Source organism: Platalea leucorodia (assembly GCF_965183815.1).
Source record: "Platalea leucorodia genome assembly, chromosome: 16".
NCBI lineage: Eukaryota > Metazoa > Chordata > Aves > Pelecaniformes > Threskiornithidae > Platalea > Platalea leucorodia.
Window position 1 is genome coordinate 1,415,714 of NC_138838.1, and position 24,667 is coordinate 1,440,380.

Sequence of the window (24,667 nt, forward strand, 5' to 3'; positions counted from 1 at the left end):
GATCTCTTTGAAGACTGATTAGGTTCCTCTTGCATTCAAAGCAGGAACATCTAGCTTTCAAACACAGGGTTGCACCCAAGGGATCAGACCAGGACACACAAAGCAGCTCTTTGCAGGACTGCAGAGACAACGGGGAAAGCTGCTGTAGCCAGAAACGCTCCTGACTACACAGCCCCATCCTACAGGAGAAATTCACCTTTTAGCCCTCAAAAACATACCCAGATTTGGCTAGTGCTTTGCTAGCCCTCATGCACATTCACAGACCAAGTTTATACAGCTGTACAGGGAAGATGCCAGAGGCCATCCTCCGAGCCAGCGCCGTTATCAGTCACGGAGTCACACGGGTGACATCGGGACGGATTATCCAGCCCTGCCTGGCTGATAGCTAGGCATCGAGGAGGAGAGAAACTGTATATGCATGTGCCAGCTGCAAAGGCGGGTACCTGAACGTGTGCGCGTAGATAAGATTACACAGAGAGCAGAGCAACGGGAGGGTGGAAACCAGAGCCACATTGAGAGAGCAAATTCCTTAGGAAGTGCTGCAGGAGCGAGGGAGAAAACGGGCAGAGCGAGTTTAGGGAAGGGATTTCAGGAGCACAACTGCCATGGAGTCAAATCTCCCGAATGGTGAAGGGGGTGAGAATGATTTGGAGATTTTTGCCAAGCTCAAGGTTTTTGCACCAGCAGTTCTAGTGCAGCAGGTAAGGCAGGTTGAGGAGGCGAGGGACTTCAGTCCGAATGGGCTACGTACAAGGGACTTAACGGCGTCAAGCTGCGCCAGGGCAGGTTTAGGTTGGATATTAGGAAAAACTTCTTCACCGAAAGGGCTGTCAGGCACTGGAACAGGCTGCCCAGGGAAGGGGTTGAGTCCCCATCCCTGGAGGTATTCAGAAGACAGGTAGACGTGGTGCTCAAGGACATGGTTTAGTGGTGGCCTTGGCAGTGATAGGTTAACGGTTGGACTCGATGATCTTAAGGGTCTTTTCCAACCTTAACGATTCTATGATTCTATGACTTACCATTAAAGTGAGGGAAATAAATCAGTCACAGGAGGTGAGCAGGAGCAGATGTGAGCTTTGCCGTTAACAAGGAAGAAACTACACAGCATGGGGACAGGTTCAGAGGCAGGTGAGAAATTAAGAAGGGGGAATGGTGCAATGAGGAGGAACAGACAGCACGGGGTCAGAGGCAAGAGGACAAACCAGAGGAGAACTTGTGCCTGGTGCAGGGGAAGAAGAGTGCCACGAGAAATGCAGAGAGGCAGGAGGGGACACTGACACAGTATTTTGCCTTTTTCCCTCCAAAGAAACAGGGTCCTCTGCATTAAAAAGGAAGGGGAAAGACGACTGGAGAAGTCAGAGGTGTGCCCAGAGCAGCCACGGGCTCAATGCCCGACAAAAGCAAAGCTCTTGTTTAGCGAAGACCAGAGCAGATCCAACACGAGCCTTGACGCCGCAACGCTGCAGGCAGGCCTGGCCCCCGAATGCTGCAATGGGTGCGCCGCTGCCAAAAGCAAGAATGAACGTGAGAAATTCTGGAAAAGTAAATACATGAGAGGAAAGATGGGCTGGAGATGGGCAGAGCTTGGGAAGAGCAACCCAGCCCCCGAGAGCAGAGACGCTGGTGGCAACGGATCTCTGCTTGAGCTGAGCTGGGGTGAGGACCCCGGGACGGGAGCAGCACCAGGACACAGGCAGTTTTGGGGTTCGTGCTGGTGAACTGTGTGGAAGCGAGGACTGCCGAGGGTGGGAGACACAGCAAAAAGGGAGGATGCAGCAATGTAGAAGAGGGTGTGGAGAGAGCTGGAGGGGCAAATGGGCAAACAAGACTAGAGCGCAGGGGGAGGAAAACACTACCAGAATTTGAAGAATGCCGAACTCGATAGGCCGACCCAGAGATGTGTACGTAGCGAAGACCTGCCATCCATCTCTGTCCTTCAGGCCCAGGGAATAGCTTAGCCTGGGGACACTATCAAAGCAATCTAATGGCAACTTGTTTTGCAGAATAGTGAAGAAACAGGGGATGGGGGGATCCTTATGGTGCATCCAAGCTACAGGACAGCTTCTCCAGCACCATTTTGTCTGTCCCATCCTTTCCTCTGCCACATCTCGCTCAGCCAGGAGTCAGGAGAGAGGGGTACACAGAGGAGCCAGAAAACAGTTTACACCACGTGAAAGATGGCAGTGGACAGGCAGACAGACTCTGATAGACTCCAGCTCGGAGGACGCGTCCAGCAAGAAGGGTCCAGCAGTACCAGCCAGATGTCATCAAGGTGTGCAGAATTACGAGGGAAGAGAACAGAGCCCAGCGCTTTGCCAGACCCCTCACGAGCACTGCTATCCATCACTGCAATGATTTTAAGCATAATTAATTTCAGCAGCCTGCCTGCCTGCCAGCTGACTCCACTCTTTACGTTAATAACAGTGAAATCGGAGTTTCAAGGGGAAACCAGTAATTGCAAAGGAAGCCCCACATACCACAGAGCGAGGACCGTTACCGTGCCTTACTCAAGACCATCTACTTTCTCTTACCAAGGCTGTGGCAGTGAAATACCTTGCTCTGCAGGCGAAGCAGCCAAGGGGCTGGGGGCAGCCGGTGGCACCAGGTGGCAGCAGCACACCAGGGATGCTCCCCTGCCAGGTCAGCCTCTGCCTCCTTCATCTTCCTATCGAACTGGCAGAGAACAGGGACTGGCAAAGGCTCTGTGCGATGCCACGCGCGCTGCCATCGCCGTGCTAATTCATTTCCCGTCACAGCCAGCAAGAAGCTGAGACACCAGCAGAGAGCGAGACAGGCTCCTCATTCATTTCTATGACACATGGAAGAACCATGGACCCAAAGAGTCCCCACTGCCCCCGTGCCATCCCCGCCCTCCAGGCCTTTCATCCCAAGCGGGCCAGTGGAGAAGGGATTCGAAGCCAAGGCTCCAAGCTGAACCTCATAACCATCAGCCTAACGGAGACAGGAAGCACAGCTCTGGCAAGCATTTCCAAAGCCCCCTGTAACTCCAGCCCCTTGTTCTCCAATTTTGTTTGCTTTTCTTTAAAAAAAGCAGTTGGGACATTTCGAGTCACAATTAAGCCTTTATTCAAGTACAAACAATTGCCTGGTCCCTACCCAAAGCTGTGCAGATGGACCCATCCCAGCTGCAATCCAAGCTCCTGCCTGTTCCCGGTCCTCTGCCTGTAGCCCCGGCGAGACGCACGGGCGCTGGGCTCCCTCTCGCTCTGCCGCCGGCAGCCCCATGACCTCTCTCCACACCGCGCCGTGCGCAGATTTTAACTCAATCTCAGGAAGGAAGCAGCAATGGCTTCGAGGAAACAGTGCCTGCGCTACTGAGGTCACATCCCAAGTCTCCAGGCTGGAGCCGTGCTGTCTAAACTGGTCTCTGTGCAAACACTCATTTCTTCTTATGCATCAGAATTTGCCTGTTAATTCCTGTCAACTTGTGGAGTCTTTGACAGCTGCGGTTTTCTTTGAAAGGCAATCTTTGTGACCGCAGAAAAAAAGCCTGAAATATGTGACCCAAATGCACCAGAAGGCTCAGAAATCAAAAGAGAGAGTCCTGAAGCATGCTGCTGCCCCTCTCCACCCCACCCCAGCTTTCACAGCCAAGCTCACGGCTCTTCAGAGCACCCAGCTGCAATATGCTCGTACTCACCATCTGGGTACTTTAAAATAATTTCAACTCAACAGTAGCAACACAACTTCAGCCCAGTTGCTATTACAAATATAACTTCGATTATTCTTTTATACAGGTGTGTAAACATACTCATCTGGTATTATTTTAGAAGTCCTAAGGTTCCTAAAGCATCTGCCTGCAGCCGGAGGACTGGACTGATGAGGGAACCACACCCCTTGGCAAAGGCAGCTGGAGGCCAGGCAGGACGCCTTTGGCACCCAAACTGGTGTCAGACTAAACTGGTACCTGCCTGCAAGCATCTGAATCCCCCCCTGGGCTTCAATAGAAACAGTGTCTGAAAGAAAAAGATACTGCTGTTATTCCAGGTGATCATATGCCCTGTAACGGTCCTGCAAGACTACTGGGTTTGACAGCCCTGAGATGGCCACGCGTCCAGCTCCAGCTGTGACTCCTCAGCTGAAACCCCCGGGCTTGTTCTGCCGACCAGAGGCAGCGCCCAGGCCAGAACCCGTGCACCACCATTCGCATACAAAATTTCAAGGAGAACCTGTTTTCCCCAAGGGTAATTTTCCTCCATAGAAAGAAAAATGAACAATGTTTTAGTTACCCGCATAAACACGTACATGAAAAAGCTACAACCGAAACTAGAGCAGGTCTGAGAGGACAACAGAGCATCGAGATTTCTTCTCTTGACTCACCCAAACCAAGTCACCCAAACCAAGCCCAGTTTCCCCAGCAGCCTCCCCACAACCAGCCGCACCGATGAGGAGGATCCTGTGCCAGGGTCTGCAGCGCTGACAGCGACATCCAACTGCTTGAAATGTGGGTGGGAACACGTCTCTGCTGAACGCTCCTCCCTGCTCCTGGGGGAAACCCAGCTCCTCTCTAACACTTGCACTAATTGTACCATTATCAAATTAAGTACAAAACTCCGCCTTCCACAGGAAGAGTGCTCTAAAACAGAGTGACAAACATCTGCTCGGGGTTTCTACCATCAAGCTACAGGAAGACGGTTGACCACAAGACAGGAGGAAAACCCTTGAGAGTTGTTATTAATAAGTTAAGAGCTCACTTTCAATTACATGTTCAGCTTGAAATCTCTCGCTTTTTGCCGAACATGGTCATCCAATGGTCAAACCTGCCAGCTCCTGCGTAAGCGCGGGGTTTGTGGGCAGTGTGGTACGTTATGACGACAGCCTGGATGTCCTCCTTCCCTGTGCTGCTGTGGAGAGGAGCCCTCTCAGGGCTTCGTGTTGTCACCACTGCTCCTCCCAACCAGGCACGCACAGCAATGAGCTCGGAAACCTGCACCTCATGAGGCTTTTTCTGGGGGTGGTATCACACTGCTCCCTCCCAATACCTAACCTGGCCTTTAACAATTCCCCTTTCCCACCCCAAGCCCCCTGAAATCTCTGGTTTAAGAAGGTTAAACTAGAGCCTCTGGTCTTTAAGTTCTAGGTACCTGGAGCCTTCAAAAATGTTTTGCACTTTAGCAGTGGAAAATCATGTGAAGGGACTGCCTTGCACACTGACCTGCTTTCATTAATAAACTCACCTCAAACAACATGGGCAGGACAGCAAGTTCAGGTGAGCTTAATTGCTACCATCTCTGCTCTCTACCATGAGCTTAACTCTTTCTAAAAACAGTGCTGTCCATGACGTCCTCTCAAAAGGCACTCTTAGAGGGGGAAATCCCCAGCCAATCAATAAAAGGAAAGAGCAGGCAATTCGATATATATAGCAAGTCCCCTGCTTATCTAGCAGTAAGAGCTGCACAAATTCACACGCACTGTCCCTTCCCGCTGCCAGCTTCCACCAGGACAGGGTATGAAGACAGCCACATGACAAGCTGGGTACTGAAAGGAGCCTGAGGATTTATATTCATCTGCAATTCACACATTTTTTTTTTTTTTTAGTGCTAGGAACAGAGCCTGGGATTTCTTACCTTTAATAACTGACTGTATTAAAACTCATTAAGGATCAAATTCCTGCCTCTCAAAGGTTTAGGACAAAAATTGAGTGCATCAGACTTACTATATCTAAACACAAAGACAAATCTCAGGAGACAAGGGGATTTTCATCATCTTTGCTCAAATACGAGAGTCACCTGCCTCCCGTCAGCGCATCACTGACACGCACAGATGAAATCCCATGGCCGCTGAAACCTGCAGCAGATCTATCAGCAATTTCAGCTGAAGCCAGATTTTCCCCAGCACTGTGTATTCATTTCAGCATCGTTGCAGCACAAGCCAGCACCCAGGGCTGCAGCACAACAGCTCTGGGTGCCGGCAGTAATGGAGAGCAGGCAGAGCGGAAAGCTCCGTCTTTGAAAGAAGTCGGAGCCGCAGCACTCGAGGAGGCATCCCGCTTCCCATCTTCTGTCGCTCCAGTACCAACCCTTTGCTCTGTGATTTTGGGGGGGCGGGAGGGGACCGCTATCCACAGCACAAGTGCAGCAGGATCCCACCCGCTGGGCTCCCTGCTCCCCAGGGAGCGAACAGATGAACCGGCTGCTCGTTCGAGCTTCAATTTTGACTGCTTCGTCATTAGTAAAACACGCTGAAAATGTGACTTCCTCTGCCACAAGACCTATTGAACCTTTTCTGAGAAGTCTAAGTAACTTCCTCTTGTATTTCAATAAAAAAAGGCAAGCCCACAGGAGGAACAGTTTCTCACATACTTCTGGAAATTCCTCTAGTAGAAACACCTATTGAAGAAGGAAAGATTTAGCAGAAGAGAGAGAAAGGGAGGGAGAGGGTTTCACTTCTCATCAGGTCTGTGTTTTGTTATAAAACCAAACTGTTAGTCCACTTTACAGGATGAAAACGCTTTTGCTTCCTCTTTTGCCTCATTTAGCAACGGCAATGAAAGCTGCACACTGTTTCCTAATGAGGCAGTCAGAGGATCTGCACAGAACCTCTGCATTCAACAGTTTTATATTAGAAAATAATCTCCGTTTACTCTCCTCGCTGAACAAAACAGGCTCTGTCTAGGATCATCTTATCCAGCAGCCAAAGGTGCTTGGCTACCCTCTTTCCGATGGAAACGCAGAGAGCAGGCAGTAGAAATGTATCTGGCTGCCCGCTGGCATGCCAGGAGGGGTGGCACTCCCCAGAGAGCACTGCTAGCAGACTGAATACATTAACTTTTAAAATTACAGAAAGGGGAAAGAGCAAAGAACAGAGTAGGTAAGAAATGATCTCGTGCCAGTCCAAGGAAGTGCAAAGGACAGGAGGGAAGGGTATGAGTCACTTGCTTGCTGGCACGTACCAGCCCTGGCATCCACTCCCGCTGTGGATCTGCATCCAGTTCGTGCTGGCTGCCTGCCGGTAACGTGGCATTCCCTGCGGCAGCTGCCTGCAATATGTCTCCAGGCCGCCCTATAATGAGCACAGTACCTTGGATGCTAGAAGCTACCGGCTCTCCTAACGGGAACGGTCAGTGGTGTGAGTCAGCCACAGACACAAGAAAGGACATTACCAATTCTTCAGACAGAAGCATGCCCCTTCATTCATTGCTGATGATTTATTCGTCTTAAAGTACTGCAGGGGCTTCCCCGCAGGCCCTGCTCTTCTCCAAGTCCATCAAATCTCAGCCTGAGGCAACTCCATTAATTATAATTTCCTGCACAAGTCTCATCCCTCACCTTCAGCAAGCAGAAAAGCTCCTCTCCAACACGGTTATTCATGCTACCGACCTGCTGTGCTACAAGAAGAAAGCATCTGCTCTTCCAGGGTTGGCACCCTGATAACTCACAGTATCACAACATTATACAGGAACACAGAGTCAACATCATCGCTTAATGTTTAAGGCAAAGATTAATTTTGCCCAGGTCACCTCTCTGAAAGACACTGTCTCCCCAAAGCTGCCACTCGGTATTCTCACCAGGCACTGCAGACACCCACGTGAAGGATCACAACTGCCAGGCTGAGGAACCGACATGAAGGCGTCTCAGCCGTCGGGCCAACATCAGCAGAAGGGTCAGAACAAAGCTGCTCCAGCAACAACTTTGCTGAAGGTTTCCACTCCAGGCAGAGGAGCACTTGACACTGCCCTATAAGATGGTGCAATCTGGCAAAGCTACAGGGAAAATCTGCGACTTGCTCTCAGGTCCCCTTGGGGATTTCTGCACATACTTGGGAGTCTCCAACCATGGCCCCTTCCCTGACCGCAGGACTTCTAACAAAAAGATTGTGTATTCTGGCTGTTACGTGCCCTTGAGTTACGACTGCCACTAAGATGAGGCACTACAAGTTCAAAACCCCCCTGGAAAATAGGGATTTCACAGCTTAAACAAGCACTTCTCCTTTGAAATCAAGGTACTTTCTCTTCCCATAGGCAGCTAAATCCAAACAAGAAAGCCCAGCATACCTCAGTAACAGGCATTCAGAGCCCAATATACTTTTCACCTGCCTGAGCTAGAGGCAACAAGGCCCTGAGCAGGGCCGCAGCGTGGGAGCTGGAGCAGGAACAGAAAGGACACACAGCACTGGGTTATCCCAGGGATGATAAAACTCCCGAAAACTAGTAACAAAATTACATTAAAAAGGCATTATACTGCACGAGCTCTAGTACTAACCCGAGCCTAGCAGCGTCAGAGTACCAAAATTCACAATCACTTGGCTAACAGGCTATCAGCTCAGCTGGGCTACAACGTCTACGCAAAGAGCCACCGCTGACCTCAGCTCTGTCCTCTCCCTGGACACGACGTTATTCCCGCTTCCTGCGGGAGGGAAGGAGGCAGCATGCAGAGCCCCCGGCACCTTGTGAAAACCAGGTCCACAGATGGAGGGGTTGCCTTGCTGCAAGCAAGATGAGATTTCTCTTTGCCCCTCTCTCTATATCCACAGCTACTTGCTGGGTTTGCAAACATATCCATGGCCTTGGGATATCATCAAGTTGCTGGAGAAGGTGTGCAGAAACAGCACTGGAGTTTTCCTTTCCTACAGTAGTCGCTTCTTAGCTGCTTGTAAAGGGCATGGATATGAAAAACAAGCCAGTAGCTCCACTGACAGAGAAATATTAAGCGCTGGCACTTTCTAGAAGCAGATGATCTCCCCTCCATACCAGGCAGGTGATGAACGGCCTTGCGCAGGTGAGAGATGTTTGCAGAGGACTGAGAAGAACCAGGCATATTGTCTAGAAGCACAAAGGATTCAAATACACAGAAAGAAAAGCTGATAGCCCAGAAAGAGGAGATGAAGTTAATCACCCTGCAGGGATCCCAGCCATTATGCTGTCTAACCCATTGGGACTGTAGGGAAATCGCTGCCCAGCAGCACAGCAGACACAGAGGCAGGCAGATACTCATCACACCAGAACTCAGCAGCAGTTCCCCAAGTCACGAGGATCTCAGCTTTAAAAAAAAAAAAGCAGCATTGAACTATAGCATCAAAGGAAATAACTCCCACATACAGAGGACATAGAAGTATCAGGCTGTGACAAACCCTGGAGAGGGAACGAGGGGCTGACAAGGGCCCAGACCTACTCGAGGGCGCAGGAGAGTTGACAACAGGACTCCAAAACAAGAACTGTACTTCAGCACAGCCAGAGGGCAAATTTAACACCCCAGGTCACTGGTAACACAGAGCAGACACAGCATCCTCAGTCATACATGAAGCATCTTAAAAAAATAATCTCTGATGCTTCCAGAGGAGCTCACCAAATCCCGCTTGGCTGTGCATCTTCCCACCAAGCCCCCAAGCAGGTTACAGCTGTACTCCCCCCATCCCAACACAGCCTCCTGCCCCCCCACGCACAGGCTGCTCCGTCTCACTTCTGACTTCGGCTTCCCCGAGCCTTGTGCCTGAAGAGACTGACTTCCACCTACCCACGACTGACCTTCAGGGCAGCACAGGCTCTTTAGTTTGTGCCCAGATATCATGCGCTTGCTCCAAAGATTTCACCAAGATTCGAGCATTGTAGCCTTTGGGAAAGTCAGTCTACCATTAGGGAAGGAAGGCAGAAGTGCCTTCGGCACTGGGGTGGCTGCAGCCCGGACCTGGTGGGAGGCAGGAAGGGAGCTGTGCAGTCTGGCCAGAAAGCAGAAGCAACTACAAGCACAAACGATGCTGGCTGGGGTGAAAAGCAATGACTCTGGGGCTCTTTAAGTCCTCCTAAACCTACACCTGAACAGCCCAGCTCACAAGCAGCCCATCGGGTGACGATGCCGCCAGGTGGTACCGGCCCGCAAGCCGTGCTGTGGGAAGCACGGGCCCCGGCCCCAGCTCTGGGCTGGCAGCCAGCCACGCTCTCCCCGCGTACCCTCGGTGAGATGTTCTCAAAACTGGGTGTAGGTGCCTCATAAACGAGATACTGAACAGGACAACGGCTCCTCTCGTTCACATTAAAATACCGAGACAGAGTTCCACCTGGCTCTGTCACGCTGCGCGCTGGTGGTACCGAGCGCTATGTGCCAGTCATGCTCCAGCAATAAAGTGCACTTCCGCTGATTGCTTTGAAAGATATTAAAAAATTAAAATTTATTGCGAATCCAGGCAGTACAGTTGAAATACGAGAGGCAACTGAACAGATTTATGCTGGATTGCCACAAGGCACTCATCCGCTCGGAGAAAGCTGGCTACTTCAACAAGTTTCTAGAATAAAACAAACCAACAAAACCCTCTGAAGCTTCCAGAAGGAACAATGCAAACTGCACCCCTCGCTCGGAGCAGTCCTCAGTTTCAACACAGGCCCTCAGAGAAAGACTGGCAGAGTCTAAGCAATTGAAGTGACTGTAAAGCAGAAATGCTTTGAGGGTCCTTACCATAAAGCTGTCACTCACAAGCAGTACCATGTCCAAGCACGTTCTGCCAGAGCGAACAATTCCCCAATTTCATTTTGCAATGAAGAACTGGTCAGGTTGGATAAGGAACAACGGCTCCGCTTTCCAGTCAGTGCTGCCTGAGCCATGAAATGGAAGAAAGCTGAGCTGCAGAGAATACCCTGCCGTGAATGTGGGTTTAAGTTCAGATACAAGACTTTGCCCCCGAGCAGATAAGTTGTGAGCCGTGTCTACCTATGTCTCTGCTGCCAGGACAGACTCCTCCAAAGAGGGGTGGAGCTGACAGCAGTTAGCAGCCACAGCAAAAGGCAGCAGATTTGGCTTCTTGCTAGGTCTCAGACAGAGGTGCCCAATATATAGCCTGTACTTTGCTATCAGAACAGTACCATCCACTTTATTCCTAGCTAACGCCATCCCCAAGGCTTCGGTAAACCTCAGTCCTCATCGCCATCCCTCCCGTGAATACCGTGCCCGTCCTCCACAGCGCGATCAGATCTGCACCCTTGCAAGAGACAGCGTGATATTTCTTTCCCCCAGGAAAAGAAATATTGGCAAAAGCAAAATTCTATTGTGCATGCTCAGGACAGCTGACCTTCACAGGGTTTATAGTGCATGAGATCAGCTGTATCAAACACGCTGTTGAGCAAACACTCCACCTAGAAGATAAGCAATATGATCCACGAGGGAAGGAAGATTGGTGTTGCTCTAAATCAGAGACTAAAAGGAATAAGACACCTACAAATGCACACAACATAAAAGGAAGCCTCTGAGGCCAGTAACTTGATGCATATTGAAACAGAATATACAGCCGTGTAACTCTCCTCTCTTGGGACAGGCCCTGCGCAGGCTTCTCCCTCTTGAAGAAGAAATTTGAGGGCATCTCTTAACTGAGAAAAAGCAACATAGTCAAAATCATGAGTAACAACAAAGTCATTACCACTGCTAAAAGCAGGAACCATCTGATTCGTTTTGTTGTTGCTATGTCCCATTCACGTTATCTCCCCTAGGAAAGGCAAGACACTGCTTTCAAACCTACCATACACAGATCGCTCAGGTCTGCAGAAAGATGCTGCAAAGCAAATCCCATGCAAAACTATTCCCATGGTTTGGGAATGGTTTGATCCCCATCCCCAGCGAAGCGCAGCGCCCTGGAGAAGGGGACAGAGCTCCTCGGTTTTGCCTCGGAGGCAAACCCAGATACATCAGAGTGAATGGAGGCTCCACGCCAAAACCTCAGCGCGAGGAAGGCCGAGCACAAACCCAGCGGGAGAGCTGTCGGGGAGCTGTCTCGGAAGGAGTCTCGATAGACCCTAAACCTCCACGTGCATCAAACACTCTCAGCAGCCATAAGACTGATCAAACCAGAGACAAACGAAGCAAAGCTGGAGGGAAACAGATGGCAGGTAAGGGGGATGTGTGTGCGGCCCAAGGACTCCAAGAGCTCAGGCTTGGAGAGATGGACTCCCCAGTACCAGCACATGCTCTCTGGCAGGAAAACAGGCTCATTTCAAACGGGATTCAACCACTGAATGTGTTTCAGTTTCATTTCAGCTCCTGTTCCCAGTTAAAAGAGCTGATTTTCCTGCACAGGCAAGGAGCCAGGCACCACCCCGGTGTACACAGCAGCACAGTGCATTGCTGCAGCCGGAGCCTTCCAGATCCAAAGCTCTGGCTGCAAAGCTGAAGCACCTCGCACCAGGGCAGATTCCTTCCTCGCAGAAATTCATCATCTCCGACGGAAAGCATGCCCCATTTCCTTGGATTTGGTTCCGGGCCGTGAGGCGCAGATGCAGTTGTACTTGTTGCAAAGGCAGAGAGCAAGACAGCGACCAAACAACACACACTGGAAAGTAGGCCTGAACAGGCATTTACTATTTATAAGCTAATCATCTGATCCCTCCTAAGGGAAATCCTATCCTTTCGGACTGTCGAGAGCGCGTGTAACTGCACAGTCTCCGCAGGACTGCTAGGGAGGAACAGAAGGGAAGCAATTATATCATCGAGGAGTGCACTCAAAGTGCCCGGAAAAAATTCCTCGCTGCTCCGTAACAGCGCAGGCATCCTCCTGGAGAGCGAGCCAGGGATTACAAGCGGGGATTAATCTGTTACGCTAATTTGCTAAGAGCAAAGTAATTTTTTAAATAACTCTCTTCTCCATTCATCGTTATCTAAAAAGGGCTCTGATTTAGTTCTGCAAATGTTGACGTTTTCCTGCAAGCAGCGATAGAGGAGTCTCACGATAAGAGCCTGTATCGAAATCCAGAAACGCCAACAAGTGGAAAACTGTGGCTGGCTGGAGCTACCTTGGAGGATGGGCAAGCAAGGATGGAAGAGAAAGGTATGAACTTTCATAATTGCTTGCTAGTTATTAATTCCTGGGGGAACATTCCTGTCCTGGAAAGTTGAGCGTGATGTGCAAGTATACGGCACTGATTTTTTTTGGTTTTTTTCTCCTGTTCACCTTTCTGCCTGATAAAAATAATCTGGGTTAGATTATACCGCTTGATTTTCTTGTAAAACAATGCTCAGTCATTTCCAATGTAACTGCACACACTCTTTCAATGCAACCACACACGCACCTGAGAAACAATCTAATTTTCTCTCCAGCCTCTTTATTTTTTAACACTTACCAACTTATTACTGAGAACAACTCCCTCCCTCAGATGACAGCAGCCTCTAAAGATGAGCTGAAGATACAGAATAGGAGTGGAAATAGCTCTGTCTCAAAAAGCACAGATTAAAGCAGCGTGTCTTGGAGGAGGAGGCCCATATCCCGGAGCAATCCTCACAAACGGGGCGGACGAGAGCCATCCAGGTCTGGTGCCTGCCTTCAGGTGAGCAAAGCTCAGCGAGACGCAGCCCGCCACGAGAAGGAATCGCTCATACATCGTCCCCTTCGCTCCCACCGGAGCTGGGACAAGGGAGACTTTGAAAAGCCCCACGTGAACATAAAACAAAAGCAAGCCAGTGCATATTTTGGCAGATCGAGAGAACAATAAAAGCTGGCACAGCGGCATTCTCCAAAGCCTCCGTATCGTGGTAAGATCTAGCCCTAAAGTTTCCCTTGATTTTGTTTTTTGGTTTTTTTTACCTTTTAGCTTGCTACAGATGAATCCAACAGCTAAGTGACACTGTCAGCAAGACAGAAGGGCTGGAAGGACATTGCCACAAAAGTAACAGCAATGACACACCTGAGGAAATTTCCCTGTTCAGGCTCACTCAGAAAAATCAAATAACTGTCACTGCCAGCGTAAACAGATTTCTGTGAACACAGCAATGGAAAGGGGAAACCAGATGTTCCTAGACATTAATATCTATAAGTAAATCTTTAAGTTTATTTCCCAGTCTTCATCTCTGTTTGTTTACTTAGATATTCATCTTCCAGTGAACACCCTGCAAGCCATTACGGCCACCTTACAAACTCCCAAGCAGAGCAGACCACAGAACTTCCCAGGCTGTTAGCCAAGCTGCAATACTTGCCATTGCTTTTATCAAAAAAAGAAAAGTATTGAGGGGCTTGACGTAAAAGTTGCCAGCAAATACAAAGTCATCACTGACTTTGGGAACTTTGTTCTCATGCGTGATTCTCTATCACTTAAAAATACATGCTTTGGTTTCTATGCACGCACTCATATACCACCACCAGCCATACTGAATTCCCGGCGTCCAACTTATGTCATCTGCAAGTACACACAGACTGACCAAATCTTCTCCTTGAATGAAGCAGATAGAGCTCTCGTCACCGCTTGGCAGCTTTTTTCACCTTTAATCCCACCCTCGTACATCGTCTCTGAACTCTGCCCAGCTTTCCACCAGCCTTCGCACCACACACGGGCACCAAACCTGGGCGCAGCAGCGTTTGCACCAGCGAGAGCGGAGCTAACGCACCCTCTCCTGCTCCACAGCCGTAGCAAGGTATCAAAGACCACCTCCGCCTGCCTGGCTCCGGCCCCACTCTGTGCTCCGCAGGGCCATGAACTCATGCAAAACTACTCTCTCCTTCCTCCCTTGCTTCTCTGTTGGTCTAACAGACAACTCCTGAGCAGTTTGCTTTCTCTGGTAATCGATCCGTGGCCTCGCCAAAAGCATAGTGCCAAAACAGCAAGACCACTGTATCAGATCCTAGTCTCTTATTTTCTGCTCAGCACTCCAAGCTGCTTGTGTGCTCCATCAGCTTTTAGCTGCAAACTTTCTTCAGGTCATCGACAAAATCAGCAGTAGGACCCTTACGAGACAGTTAACATTATGTCCCCAATAATGTTCTGGGAGCCATCAATTTAACGTGGGTTATTTTGAGCTCATCCCCCTTCAGTTAATTCAGCAGGAAAACCCAAAGGCATCGTATCAAATCCTGTAGGGAAACCTACATTTACAAAAAATAGCTGTTTGAGGTTTTTTTAAAATAAACGTCAAACCTGCAACGACACTGTCTCCACACCAAACCACCAAACTCCAGACACCAGCAGTATCAAACCAGCCCTGAAAGCTTCACCGGCTTCTACCCAACAAGGAGGGGATGCACCTTCTCCAAAAACCAGCAATGTGTGACCTCCCGCGGGGGGGCACCCGGAAAACCCCACTGGGTGGGATGCAGGCAAGAGGAGCCTCTGGCAGAATAACCAGCTCCGTGGCCTCACCACGGTCGCCGTGGCACAAGCATCTCCCACTGCCAAGTGCTTCCAGGTGGGATCTCCACAGCCCCTGCCCGGGGAGAAGGCAGGGACGGCCCTTGGCAGGAGGCCCTGCCCTCCCGGGGCCGGCGAGCCGGGCCCGCAGCCGAGGTCTCCCACCGGCGGGCACGGCTCACCACTCCCGGTACGACGGGGCGGAGGCCCGGCAGAGCCGCCGGACCAAGCGGCAGGGCCGGCGGCCTCCGCCCTGGGCCTGACGGGGCGGAAGCCCCGCGTCCCGTTCCTTCTTCTTACCGTCAACCAGCCCTTACCCCGCGGCGGCACCTCGGGGCCGCGCCCCGCCGTCACCGGCCACCCCCCGTCGCAGCGGGCAGCGGCGCAGACCGGCCCGGGCCCGCCGCCACCGGGACCGGGCCGCGGGCCCGCCACCGCCCCGTCAGCGCTGCTGCCGCCACCGGGCCCGCAGCCGCCTCTCACAGACAGGCCCCGGGGAGGCCCCGCTCACCGGGCGGCGAGGAGGAGGAGCGGGGCCCGGCCGGGCGGCGGGGAGAAGCCCGAGGAATGCGGCGGGGCCCGGGCAGGGGCCGCGTTCGGGGCCCCGGAGGGCGGCGAACGGCGGCGGGAGGGGAAGGGGAACCGGCGGGGCCTCACCTGGCTCCGTCCGCGCCGCTCCCGCCTCTGCCGCGTGCAGCTCCCCGCCCTGCGCCCCCCACCGACCCGCGCGGCTCAGCCAATCAGCGCCCGGCGCCACCGGCACCGCCGACCAATGAACAGAGCGAACGCGTCCCCGCCCAGCGCCACCGGCCGCCAGGGCACGCCCTGCTCCTCGCCCGCAAGCCTATCCCGTGACCCGGCGCCGGCGCGCGGCGCTGGGCGGGACCCGGCGCCCGCCGCCCAATGAGAAATCACAGCGCGTCCTATTGCAGCCAATCAGCGGCCGATCAGCCCTTTCTGTCAGAAAAGGGCGGGCGGTCAGCGGGGCGTCGAGGGGGGGCGAAAATAACCGGGGGGGGGGGGGGGGGGGGGGCAACACCGGGGGGGCAGCACCGGTTACCGGCCCCCCTCATCCCCCCGCCGCTCCTGCGCCCGCGGGCAGCAGGGAACCGGCGGCGTCGGGGCCGGTGGGAGGGAGGCGGCCCGAGGGGGCGGCCGGGGGCCTGGGGGCAGCGGCACCCCCTGCGCCCCATAAACAGCCCCCCGGGGGTACGTGCCCCACACCGTCCTCCTCCGCAGGCAGCACCCACCCGCCGGGCAGCACCCACCCGCCGGGCAGCACCCAACGGGCCTGCGGAAGCCTTTGGGATGGTAAAAAGATCTTAAGGCCTCCCTGTTCTATCGCCCTGCTCGGCCTTGGGCAGCTGCTGCGCTCCACAGCCAGGCGCTGCTTGCCTCTGCCTCCCAAAGGGCTGGATGTCCCTCTTCCCCAGGGCTCATCCCTGGGATTCCCCATCGCTGGCGTTACTTCTGCCACTCGCACCCAGGTCTCAGCCTACACTCAACCCGCCCTGCAAAACAGGGCTAATATAGTTACGGGGCAAACTCAGGCTTTCTTACAGTCCGGATTTTACATTTCAGGCAGGCTCCCCTTCGCCCCCAGTGCCTGCGGGATGGAGACGGGGCTGGCGAACCCTTGGGTGGATGAGGATGCTGCTGCCCGAAGCGGTGTCTCCCTGCCAGCGCCTGGACAGGGCAGCGTGAGGCAGGGATGAGTTGAGCTCAGCCCCAGACTGGTTTGGAGGGTTTGGGGTTGTGAGAACGAAGGGGATGGTAGGCCTTGGCAGAGGACGGCCCCCTCTGCCTGGCTCCGGGGCTGCGAGCTGCGAGTGGAGCTGCCCCATGCCTGGCTCTGAGAGGTGCAGGAAGGCTGGGAGCCTTCTCCTTGCCCCGCGGGGGCTGGGTTTTGCGGCACTGGGGCCAGTTACATGTGTTCATGATGCCCCGGTGCCACGGGGATGTGCTGAGCACCCCCAGGAGGAAATCCGAGCGTGGCTGCAAAGGGCACAGGGGCTCTTGCCCCAGACCAGGTGGGTTCGCAGGGGCGTGCTGGCCTATAGATGACCTTGTGGCCTTGGGCGGGGAATGGCAATGGCCCAGGAGGCTGGCCCCAGTGGGGAAGGAGGAAGTGAAGCTGTGACTTTTTTTTTACGTGAATATCTGCTTTCATTTTCACGCCACAGCGGAAATACATGTCGTGGCTCCTTTGGCAGGCCAGGGACTGAGAGGTGATGGCGGGTGAGTATGACCAGCAGTGCTGGGGCTCGGTGGTGGGATGGGGGCCTGGCCGGGTCCCGCTCAGGTCCTGCTCACCCTGGCCAGCCCAATGCACAGTGGGACAGTGCAGCATGCAGATTGGGGCCCAGGACACTGCACCCCTGAGTAGGTGGGGCCCTGCTCCTTGCCAGGCATCTCCTGGGGCACTTTCTGTGGGTGTGTGGGAAAAGGGGGAGGTGGGTGATGGCAGGGGAAGCCCCTGGGGTGGGCAAGAGGGAGTGAGCAGCACCCTGGGTGGGCAACGGGAGAGGGGGAGCACCCAGGGTGGATGGGGGGGGGGAATCAGCAGCTGGGGGGAGCAATAGAGAAGGGGACAGCACCCAGGGGAGGCGATGGGGAAGAAGCAGCACCCAGAGTGGGCAGTGGGGCAGCAGAAGCTGTGGTGTGGGGGCTCCAGGTGCTGACAGGGCCTCCCTGCAGACCAGCTGCTCCTGAAGGTGCGGACAGCTTTTGTGGGGCGTGTGAGCAAGCCGGTGATCTCCGGGCTGCTGGATGACCTGCTGGCCCAAGGAGTGCTGAGCCTCGAGGAAGTGGACGAGGTGCAAGACAGATACACTGTGCGTGCCGACAAGGCCCGCTGCCTCATCGACAGCGTGCGCCTGAAGGGCCTCAAGGCCAGCCAGATCTTGATCGACAGCCTCAGGAAGCGCGATGGCACCTTGGTGGAGGAGCTGGGTCTGGCTGCTGAGTTGGGTGAGAGATGCGGGGCTGTGGTCTGCCTGCGGCCATGCTGGGGCTCCCAGTGCCTCCAGTGGGATGCTGGAGGGGAGCCTGGCCCTGGCAAGTGTCCGAGGCCTGAAGGCAAGAGGCAGTTGGGCGTCCCCGGTGTCGCTGCTCTGTGGCACTGAGTCCCCCCTGCCATGCAGCAACGACAGGGCTCTCGGGGGTGGCCGTCCCCCGTCGGGCTGAACAGGGACCCCCAAAGGGCAGAGCCCAGCTCTGCTCGTCTGTCCGTGCCCTGCAACACTCCCCTCTTGCTGCAGGCGCTTCCCAGCGTAACTGTGGGGCTTTCTGCTTGCAGGGTCCCCTGGTGCGCAGCTGGCCTCCCTCGGCACTGAGGCCCCCCCTGGGCCCCCCGTTGGCATCCAGGGCCAGCAGTGGATCCAGCAGTGCTCCCTGAGCGAGTACCAGCGCATCAGGGACACAGAGGGAGACCAGGTGCTGCAGGCAGAGTTGATGAGAGGAGGGTTGGAGCGTGGCCCGGCTGCCTTGCCGGAGCGGGCAGGGGCTTACCGACGGCAGCCAGCGTCTTCACTGACTCAGGAGATGTGGGCAGATGGCCCAGGGACAGGGAGGTGTGGTTGCTGCACCCATGGGCCTTCTCTGCTATTAGCTGCCTTCCAAAAAAAGCCCCCTGCACTCACCCACTGCTGAGCGCTGCCTCCCTCTGTCCTCACAGATCTATCCCATTCATCTACCGCGGGAGACGCGAACCCGTAGGGCCCTGCTCATCTGCAACATCGAGTTTGAGCACCTGAGCCGGCGGAATGGGGCTGAAGTGGATGTGGAGGGGATGACGAGGCTGCTGGAAGGGCTGGGCTACGTGGTGGACACCCATCGCAACTTAACTTCCCAGGTAAAGGACTGCACAAAGCAGCTGCCACCAGCCCCGGGAGGGGCACAGAGACCCTCCTTGCGCGTGCTGGCGTTGGGGGGCTCAGGCACCACAGGGACACCTCTGTCTCCAATGGCAGTGGCTCCTGCCCACAGCTGGTGGCTGGGTCTCCACGCAGCTGGTCACAGGTGGCTGAGGTTCCTTCCTTGGGCTGGTTTGTAGGCAATGGCTACGGTCATGGCGGATTTTGCGGGTCACAAAGACCACTGGACCTCTGACAGCACCTTCCTGGTCTTCATGTCCCATGGGGTCAGGGCTGGGCTCTGCGGGACCAAGAGCAGAGATGAGACCACAGACATCCTTTCCCTCGACACCATCTACAAGAAATTTGACAACAAGCACTACCAGGCGCTGCTGGGCAAACCCAAAGTGGTCATTATCCAGTCCTGCCGTGGAGGTGAGTCCCTGCTACGAGGTGCCTGCAAGGGCAGCGAGCCGGCCAGGCTCTCCCAGGGCGCGTGAGCCCCGAGCGCGAGGTGGGGACGGGACACCCCATCATTGCTGATGGCTGGCCCTGCCTTCCTAGACATCGTAGGATCCGTGATGGTGAGCTACTCCGCAGACGCTGCTGTGCCTGCACCCAGCTCGGCTCACTCGAACCCTGCAGGGCTGGAAGATGATGCAATCTGTGAAGTCCACCTGGAGAGTGATTTTGCCACTTTACATTCCTCCACGCCTAGTAAGCGGTTCCTGAAGGTAGTTGCCCTGCCCGAGGGCAGGTGAGGGTGACAGGACTCTCACTCCTGATGCCATGGGTCTCCTCCACACCTCCTCCTCCTCCTCGGGGTGGGTTGCTGGGGGTCCCCTCCATCTGGTGACAGCTTGGGCATTGCTCCAACAGCCTCTGGAGAAGGCAGTGTCCCCCGATGCCAGGGTACAAGGCTGCTCCAGGACACCCACAGATCCCTTTTAGCGGCGCCACGGCCAGAGCTTTGTGCCCCTGCCTGGCTGCCTTCCCTTGCCCCGGCTCCAGCCCCCGCCCCGGCTCTGCCTGCACTCCTTCCCCAGCCGATTTATCTCACCACAGTGGCTGGCCGGGGGAAATTCTCTTTTCCTGCTGGGTCACAGATGGCTCCAGGCCATGCCAGCCTGGCAGCTGGCATGGCTGGGAGCACGGGAGAGCAGAGGGGGCTTGGAGAAAATATTCACATCACTTCTGTCTTCCCTGGGATGCCCTGTCCTTTTCCCGTGCTGTGGGTTGGATGGGCCAAATGTAATTATGTCGGAGAAGCTGCCCCAGCCTCCTGCTGTGGCACCCAGCGTTCATCGCTGCTGCAGTGAGGGACACCAGTGAAATCACGCTTGGCATCTTCTGTCTCCCCAGATACTGTCTCCTGGAGAAGCCCAGTAACAGGCTCCCTTTTCATCCAGCACCTGATAGAGCAGTTTCGAAACCACGCCTGTAACAGCTACTTACAGGAGATCTTCCGAAAGGTGAGGCTTTGTAGTTAACCGCGGTGTGCCAGCAGATGCCACCATGCCAATGGTCAGAAATACTGCTCAGAGCAGAGCTCGGCCGGGGCAGGCCATTGCTTGGGAGGCCCCTCGGGAGCAGGCTCTGTCAAAAAGGGGTCTGGTTTGGCCTGGAAAGTCGGCTGGATCTCTGGAGGCATCAGCACCGCGCCATGTGGTGGGCACGCAAGCGCCCGGTGCGTTGGCGCAGCGCGTGGCATCCCTCGTGCCGCCAGACACGTGCCTGGGGATGCCTCCTGACTCCCTGCGCCCTTCCCATGCTGGAAACGGAGCTGCTCTCATTTTTCCCCGCTGTCTCTCTCACCCCAGGTCCAAAATGCCTTTGGAAAATTCCCTCAGCAGTTGCCATCACAAGAACGGACTACGATGCTCAGGAAGTTCTACCTCTTCCCAGGCCACTGAGCTCCTGCCCACGGTGAGTCTCTTCACCTCGCGCCTTTGCGGCAGCCTTTTGTCTGTGCCCCAAACCTGGTACCCGGCCAGCGAGGAGGAGCGGGGAGAAATTCCCCACCGCTCCCGGACTCCAGACCTCGCGGCTCAGCCGGCATATCCAAAGGACTTGTGTGCTGGTAGCCGGAGCCGGGCAGTGGCCGGACTCCATCCCAGCTGGCCGTAGGAGAGACAGGCGCTCAAGGAACTTGTTTCAGTAGCCCGTGTCTCAGGAGTTTCTCGATCTAATGTTCTTCACAGGTGAAAAAATAATACATGGACAGCAAAAGTGTTTGAATTTGGGGTAACACAGCAGAAAGCTCAAGCTCAAGGTGAACGCAGCCCCGCTCCAGAGATGCGCCTCTTCAGAAAAGCGGAGAAGCCAAGAACAGCTCTGCAGAACCACAGTAAATCTCCAAACCAGCCGCTTGCGCCCCCTCTGCTAGGCAAACAGACCTGAAATAAAACAGTCCTTGCTCTCCTGTCCTCCCTTCCTTTTGTGGCCTCCGCACAACCCCAAACCGAGCAAACGCTTCCCAGGGAGCAGCAGAGCTCTGGAGCACCAAAAGCGAGGCCGGTTAATGTCTCTCTTCACTGTCCCCAGACAGAGCCCGTCCCCAGTTGCGACAGAGACGACCCGTCACCCCCAGCGCCACTTCCACCCCGTCTCTGGCTTTACCCATCGCCTGATAAAGGGATTCTCACAGCTGACAGCGCCGCTCCTCTGCCCTTAGTCCTTAGGGCTGGCAGTAGCTGCTCTTAGGTTGCCTTCTCGGGAGAGGCCGAGTAGGCGGGAGGCGAGGAATCGGAGGGAGCTCAGGGAGGAGGGGACGCCCGCCTTTGGGGCAGGCTGGGCAGGTGCGCTTGCTCCGGGGGGGGGGATTTCCATGCCTCCCCCTTGCAAGCTCACAGCGTCTCCCCCCGCTCCCCGATCCCCCCGCTCCCCCTGAGGGGGAGGAAGGACGCGACTCCCCCCTGGGAGCCAAGAAAGATCCTCAAACCTGCGTCTCATGTGCACGGCTCCCGCAGCTCGGCGCGTCACGGGCCCAGCCCAGTTGTCACCTCCCACCGCCCCCTTCCCCTGCCCACCACCGCCCTCCCTGTCCCCCACAGCCACATCCAAACCATTTTCCGCCTTGGCATGGATTCCGCTTTATTGCACCTTCTGCAAAGTCACAGCCAGATCCACAACCAGGGGGTCTGGCAGCAGGAAAACGAGGGGGTTCTCCTGCCCCCTCCTAGTGTCCGAGACGCTCCAGCGCAGGCAGGACAGGCCGTGTCACCGGGCCGGTGCCACCCCGCGTCCCTGGGAGGTGGCAGGAGAGCTCAGCGGGACGGAGGTGCCTCTCCGCTCCGGCTCCAGGCCACCCGGGGTGGGAGAAGGCCTGGCAGGCGGGATCGGGCTGCAAGGCGGGCAGCCGGTGCAGGCCGAGCCCCTTCTCACAGCGCCCCTCGTCACCGCCCGCAGCTCCTCAGGTCCCACACGGCGCTTGCAGAAACCCTGGTCCCCGGCGCTACGGCGGGGGCAGGAAATTGAGGACAGCAGTGATGAATTCTTCAAATTTATCCTGATGGACTATGTGGCCTGCACCTTGGATGTGCTGGATATCCGCCTTGGGAAAGAGGCGCTGGATCTCCGGGTAGTCTTTGGAGCTGCGGGACAAGGGAACACGCCACGGGAAGCGTGGTCAGGGTCCGCCCAGCTGCCTTCCCTCACCCTCCCCAGGCAGAGGGAAGTCCCAGGTCCAACCACATCCCCTTTTCCTGCTGGGAAAGCCCGGGGCTGCCCCCAGGTTCCCCCTCGCTCTCTGGTGCATTGCTGTCACCGGCTGCTGGAGGCACAGAGCTCGCTCCAGGATCTTCCCCATCTCGGGGGCTTCCTCCCACCCTGGAGAGCCGCAGAAGAGCGCAAGAGGTCAACCCGCAGACTTCGAACCGCTTCTCTCCGGTCCCACCTGATATAGGGCGAGTTGGATCCTCCCAGGAAGAGTGCAGGGCCAGGATAGGGCTTGTGGAAGACGGGGAAATTCATGATATCTGCCAAGTGGTGGGAAATAGCCTCCAGGTTCACCTGCCAGACGTAGCGGCCCTCCACCTCCACCAGGTTGGTGAGGAGGAACTGTCTCAGCTGCGGGAGCTGCCACAAAAGGGAAGCGGACACTCTTCCGTAAGAGCAACAAGCCCACAAGATGTCCTGGCTCCCTCTGTCCTCCCCTCCACCCTCTTCTGCCCGTCTCCCCATCGCCCCTGCCCCGGCAAGATGTCCCGGGAAAGAGTCCCGCTGGGACCGTGGCCCTAACGCCCTGTGCTCCGGTCCCAGGGGCAGGCTGGGAGTGGAAACCCCATCCAAGGAGTGGGATTTCCTACCTGGACTACGGGACGCAGCTGATCATCAGCCAGCTGGCGGGCTGCAGAGCGGGACAAACCATCCGGGATCTTCACCGACTTCATGGCAGAGATGTAGGCAGAGAATTCGGAGACGGGTGCGGTTGAGACGGGACTGATGTCTACAGAGATGAGGCGCTCCACCAGGTCTGGCTGGGGACACAACAGGGCAGATGGGTGCCAGCCAAGGTCTCCCCAGCGGCACCGGGCACAGGGCTCCGCTCCCACCCAGACTCCCTGGAGGCTTTTAGCTCCCTCCTGCCTCAGCGGAGAGCTCCACGTGCCCTTCCCCGAGTCCCTGTGTCTCGGCGAGGGAGATCTCTGAGCTCCCTTGCCATCGGTGCCGGAGGGATGGGGCAGAGCGTGGGCTTCAGAGACTCGCTCCTTGCTTACAGCTCTGAGCGGGACAGCACCCCAGACTGCCACGGAGAAAAGCCACCCCCCGTGGGGTGATGGGCATGGCTGGCACTGGTGAACGGCCCCCACGGGTGCCACCCCCCTTCCCACAGCCTCCCGCTGCCCCGGGCGCCCTGCGCCTGCCGACCCGCTGCAAGGCCAGCGTCATGGCGGTCTTGCCGCCCATGCTGTGTCCCAGCAGGATGCACTTGGCGATGCCCAGGCGGCTCAGGAGGTGCTGCACATCCAGGCTCATGGCTTCGTAGGTCATCAGCGGGCTGCTGGGGCTGCCGCCGTGGTTCCGGGCGTCCAGCGTCAGCACCTGCCTGGGCAGGGGCACCGTGTCTCGCCGGGCATCGCCCACCCGTCGCCCCCTTCCGTGGGGCGCCGCGGCCTGCTCCCCGCGCCCGGGGCCCCACCTGGCCGCTGCCGCGCCGCACCAGCGCCTTGGCCACCGTCTGGAAGTTGCCGCGGCTGCCGAAGAGCCCGTGGAGCAGCACCAGGGGCGGCCGGTCCCCGCGGGAGCCCAGCTCGGCGTGGGCCAGCGGCACGGCTCTGCGGGCGAGAGGGGCGCGTGGGGGCGGGGCAGGGGGCGGGGCGTGTGGGGGCGTGCCCGTGCGGGGGCGTGGCCAGAGGTGGGGTGGAGCCAAGGGCTGCCCTGCTGGCACGGAGGGTGGGGTGGCGGGGGGGCTTGGGGGCGGGGGCACGCTCGGGGGGCGGGGCCACGGCCAGGGGGCGGGGCCTGCGTACCGGTGCCCACAGGCGAGCCCGGCCCCTGGGGGCGGGGTTAACTCGGGGGGGCGTGGCCCAACCCTGAGTAACGGCCCCGCCCCTCCCCTCAGGACCCCCTCCCGCCGCCCCCGCCCCGCGCGCGGCCGGGCGCTTACGTCACCACGGAGCGGGCAGCGGCGGCGGCGGGCGGCGGGGGGGGGCGCGGCCGCCATGGCGGGGCGCGGGCGCCGGGCAACCGGCGGAGCATCATGGCGGCGGCGGCGGCGGCGGCGGCGGGCCGTGACGCAGTGCCGGCGGGAGGCCCCGCC

At 56.3% G+C, this 24,667-nt stretch overlaps 3 protein-coding genes across 6 annotated transcripts in view; 1 reads left to right on the forward strand and 2 right to left on the reverse strand.

The window, feature by feature from the left end:
- The window catches only part of MTMR4 (myotubularin related protein 4), a 58,628-nt gene extending 42,840 nt beyond the window's left edge, over positions 1–15,788 (reverse strand). Inside the window, exon 1 of the mRNA XM_082328370.1 lies at positions 15,710–15,788. The gene's annotated coding sequence lies outside the window, so the exon portion shown is untranslated. The remainder of the gene's footprint in view (positions 1–15,709) is intronic.
- Positions 15,789–17,060: 1,272 nt separating this feature from the next.
- LOC309597925 (caspase-1-like) lies at positions 17,061–21,308 on the forward strand. 2 transcript variants are annotated; one of them, XM_082327926.1, is made up of 10 exons: positions 17,062–17,082; positions 17,236–17,290; positions 17,750–18,022; positions 18,351–18,487; positions 18,729–18,905; positions 19,107–19,341; positions 19,471–19,623; positions 20,269–20,378; positions 20,727–20,832; positions 21,108–21,308. In XM_082327926.1, the coding sequence occupies exons 2-9, from the start codon at positions 17,284–17,286 to the stop codon at positions 20,817–20,819; spliced, it is 1,185 nt and encodes a 394-aa protein (XP_082184052.1). In that variant the 5' UTR covers positions 17,062–17,082; positions 17,236–17,283; the 3' UTR covers positions 20,820–20,832; positions 21,108–21,308. The 2 variants fall into 2 exon arrangements, with proteins under 2 accessions (XP_082184053.1, XP_082184052.1); XM_082327927.1 differs by lacking the exon at positions 21,108–21,308 and having other exon boundaries at positions 17,061–17,082; positions 20,727–20,836.
- Positions 21,309–21,999: 691 nt separating this feature from the next.
- ABHD11 (abhydrolase domain containing 11) lies at positions 22,000–24,627 on the reverse strand. Of its 3 annotated transcripts, none has more exons than XM_082328139.1 (6): positions 24,515–24,627; positions 24,047–24,182; positions 23,776–23,949; positions 23,214–23,380; positions 22,802–22,983; positions 22,000–22,499 (listed from the first exon to the last, which is right to left on the reverse strand). In XM_082328139.1, exons 1-6 carry the CDS (start codon positions 24,569–24,571, stop codon positions 22,361–22,363), a joined length of 855 nt encoding a protein of 284 aa, XP_082184265.1. In that variant the 5' UTR covers positions 24,572–24,627; the 3' UTR covers positions 22,000–22,360. The 3 variants fall into 3 exon arrangements, with proteins under 3 accessions (XP_082184265.1, XP_082184263.1, XP_082184264.1); XM_082328137.1 differs by having other exon boundaries at positions 23,214–23,384; XM_082328138.1 differs by having other exon boundaries at positions 23,776–23,953.
- Between the last annotated feature and the right edge of the window lie 40 nt (positions 24,628–24,667).

Coding starts and splice junctions, on each gene's coding strand:
- ABHD11 (XM_082328137.1), bottom strand. CDS start 24,609: ATGATGCTCCGCCGGTTGCCCGGCGCCCGCGCCCCGCCATGGCGGCCG. Junction 23,950..24,046: donor TGCGGCGCGGCAGCGGCCAG/GTGGGGCCCCGG, acceptor CTGCCCAGGCAG/GTGCTGACGCTGGACGCCCG. Junction 23,385..23,775: donor TGACGCTGGCCTTGCAGCGG/GTCGGCAGGCGC, acceptor TTGTGTCCCCAG/CCAGACCTGGTGGAGCGCCT.
- LOC309597925 (XM_082327927.1), top strand. Junction 19,342..19,470: donor TATCCAGTCCTGCCGTGGAG/GTGAGTCCCTGC, acceptor CTGCCTTCCTAG/ACATCGTAGGATCCGTGATG. Junction 20,379..20,726: donor TACAGGAGATCTTCCGAAAG/GTGAGGCTTTGT, acceptor CTCTCACCCCAG/GTCCAAAATGCCTTTGGAAA.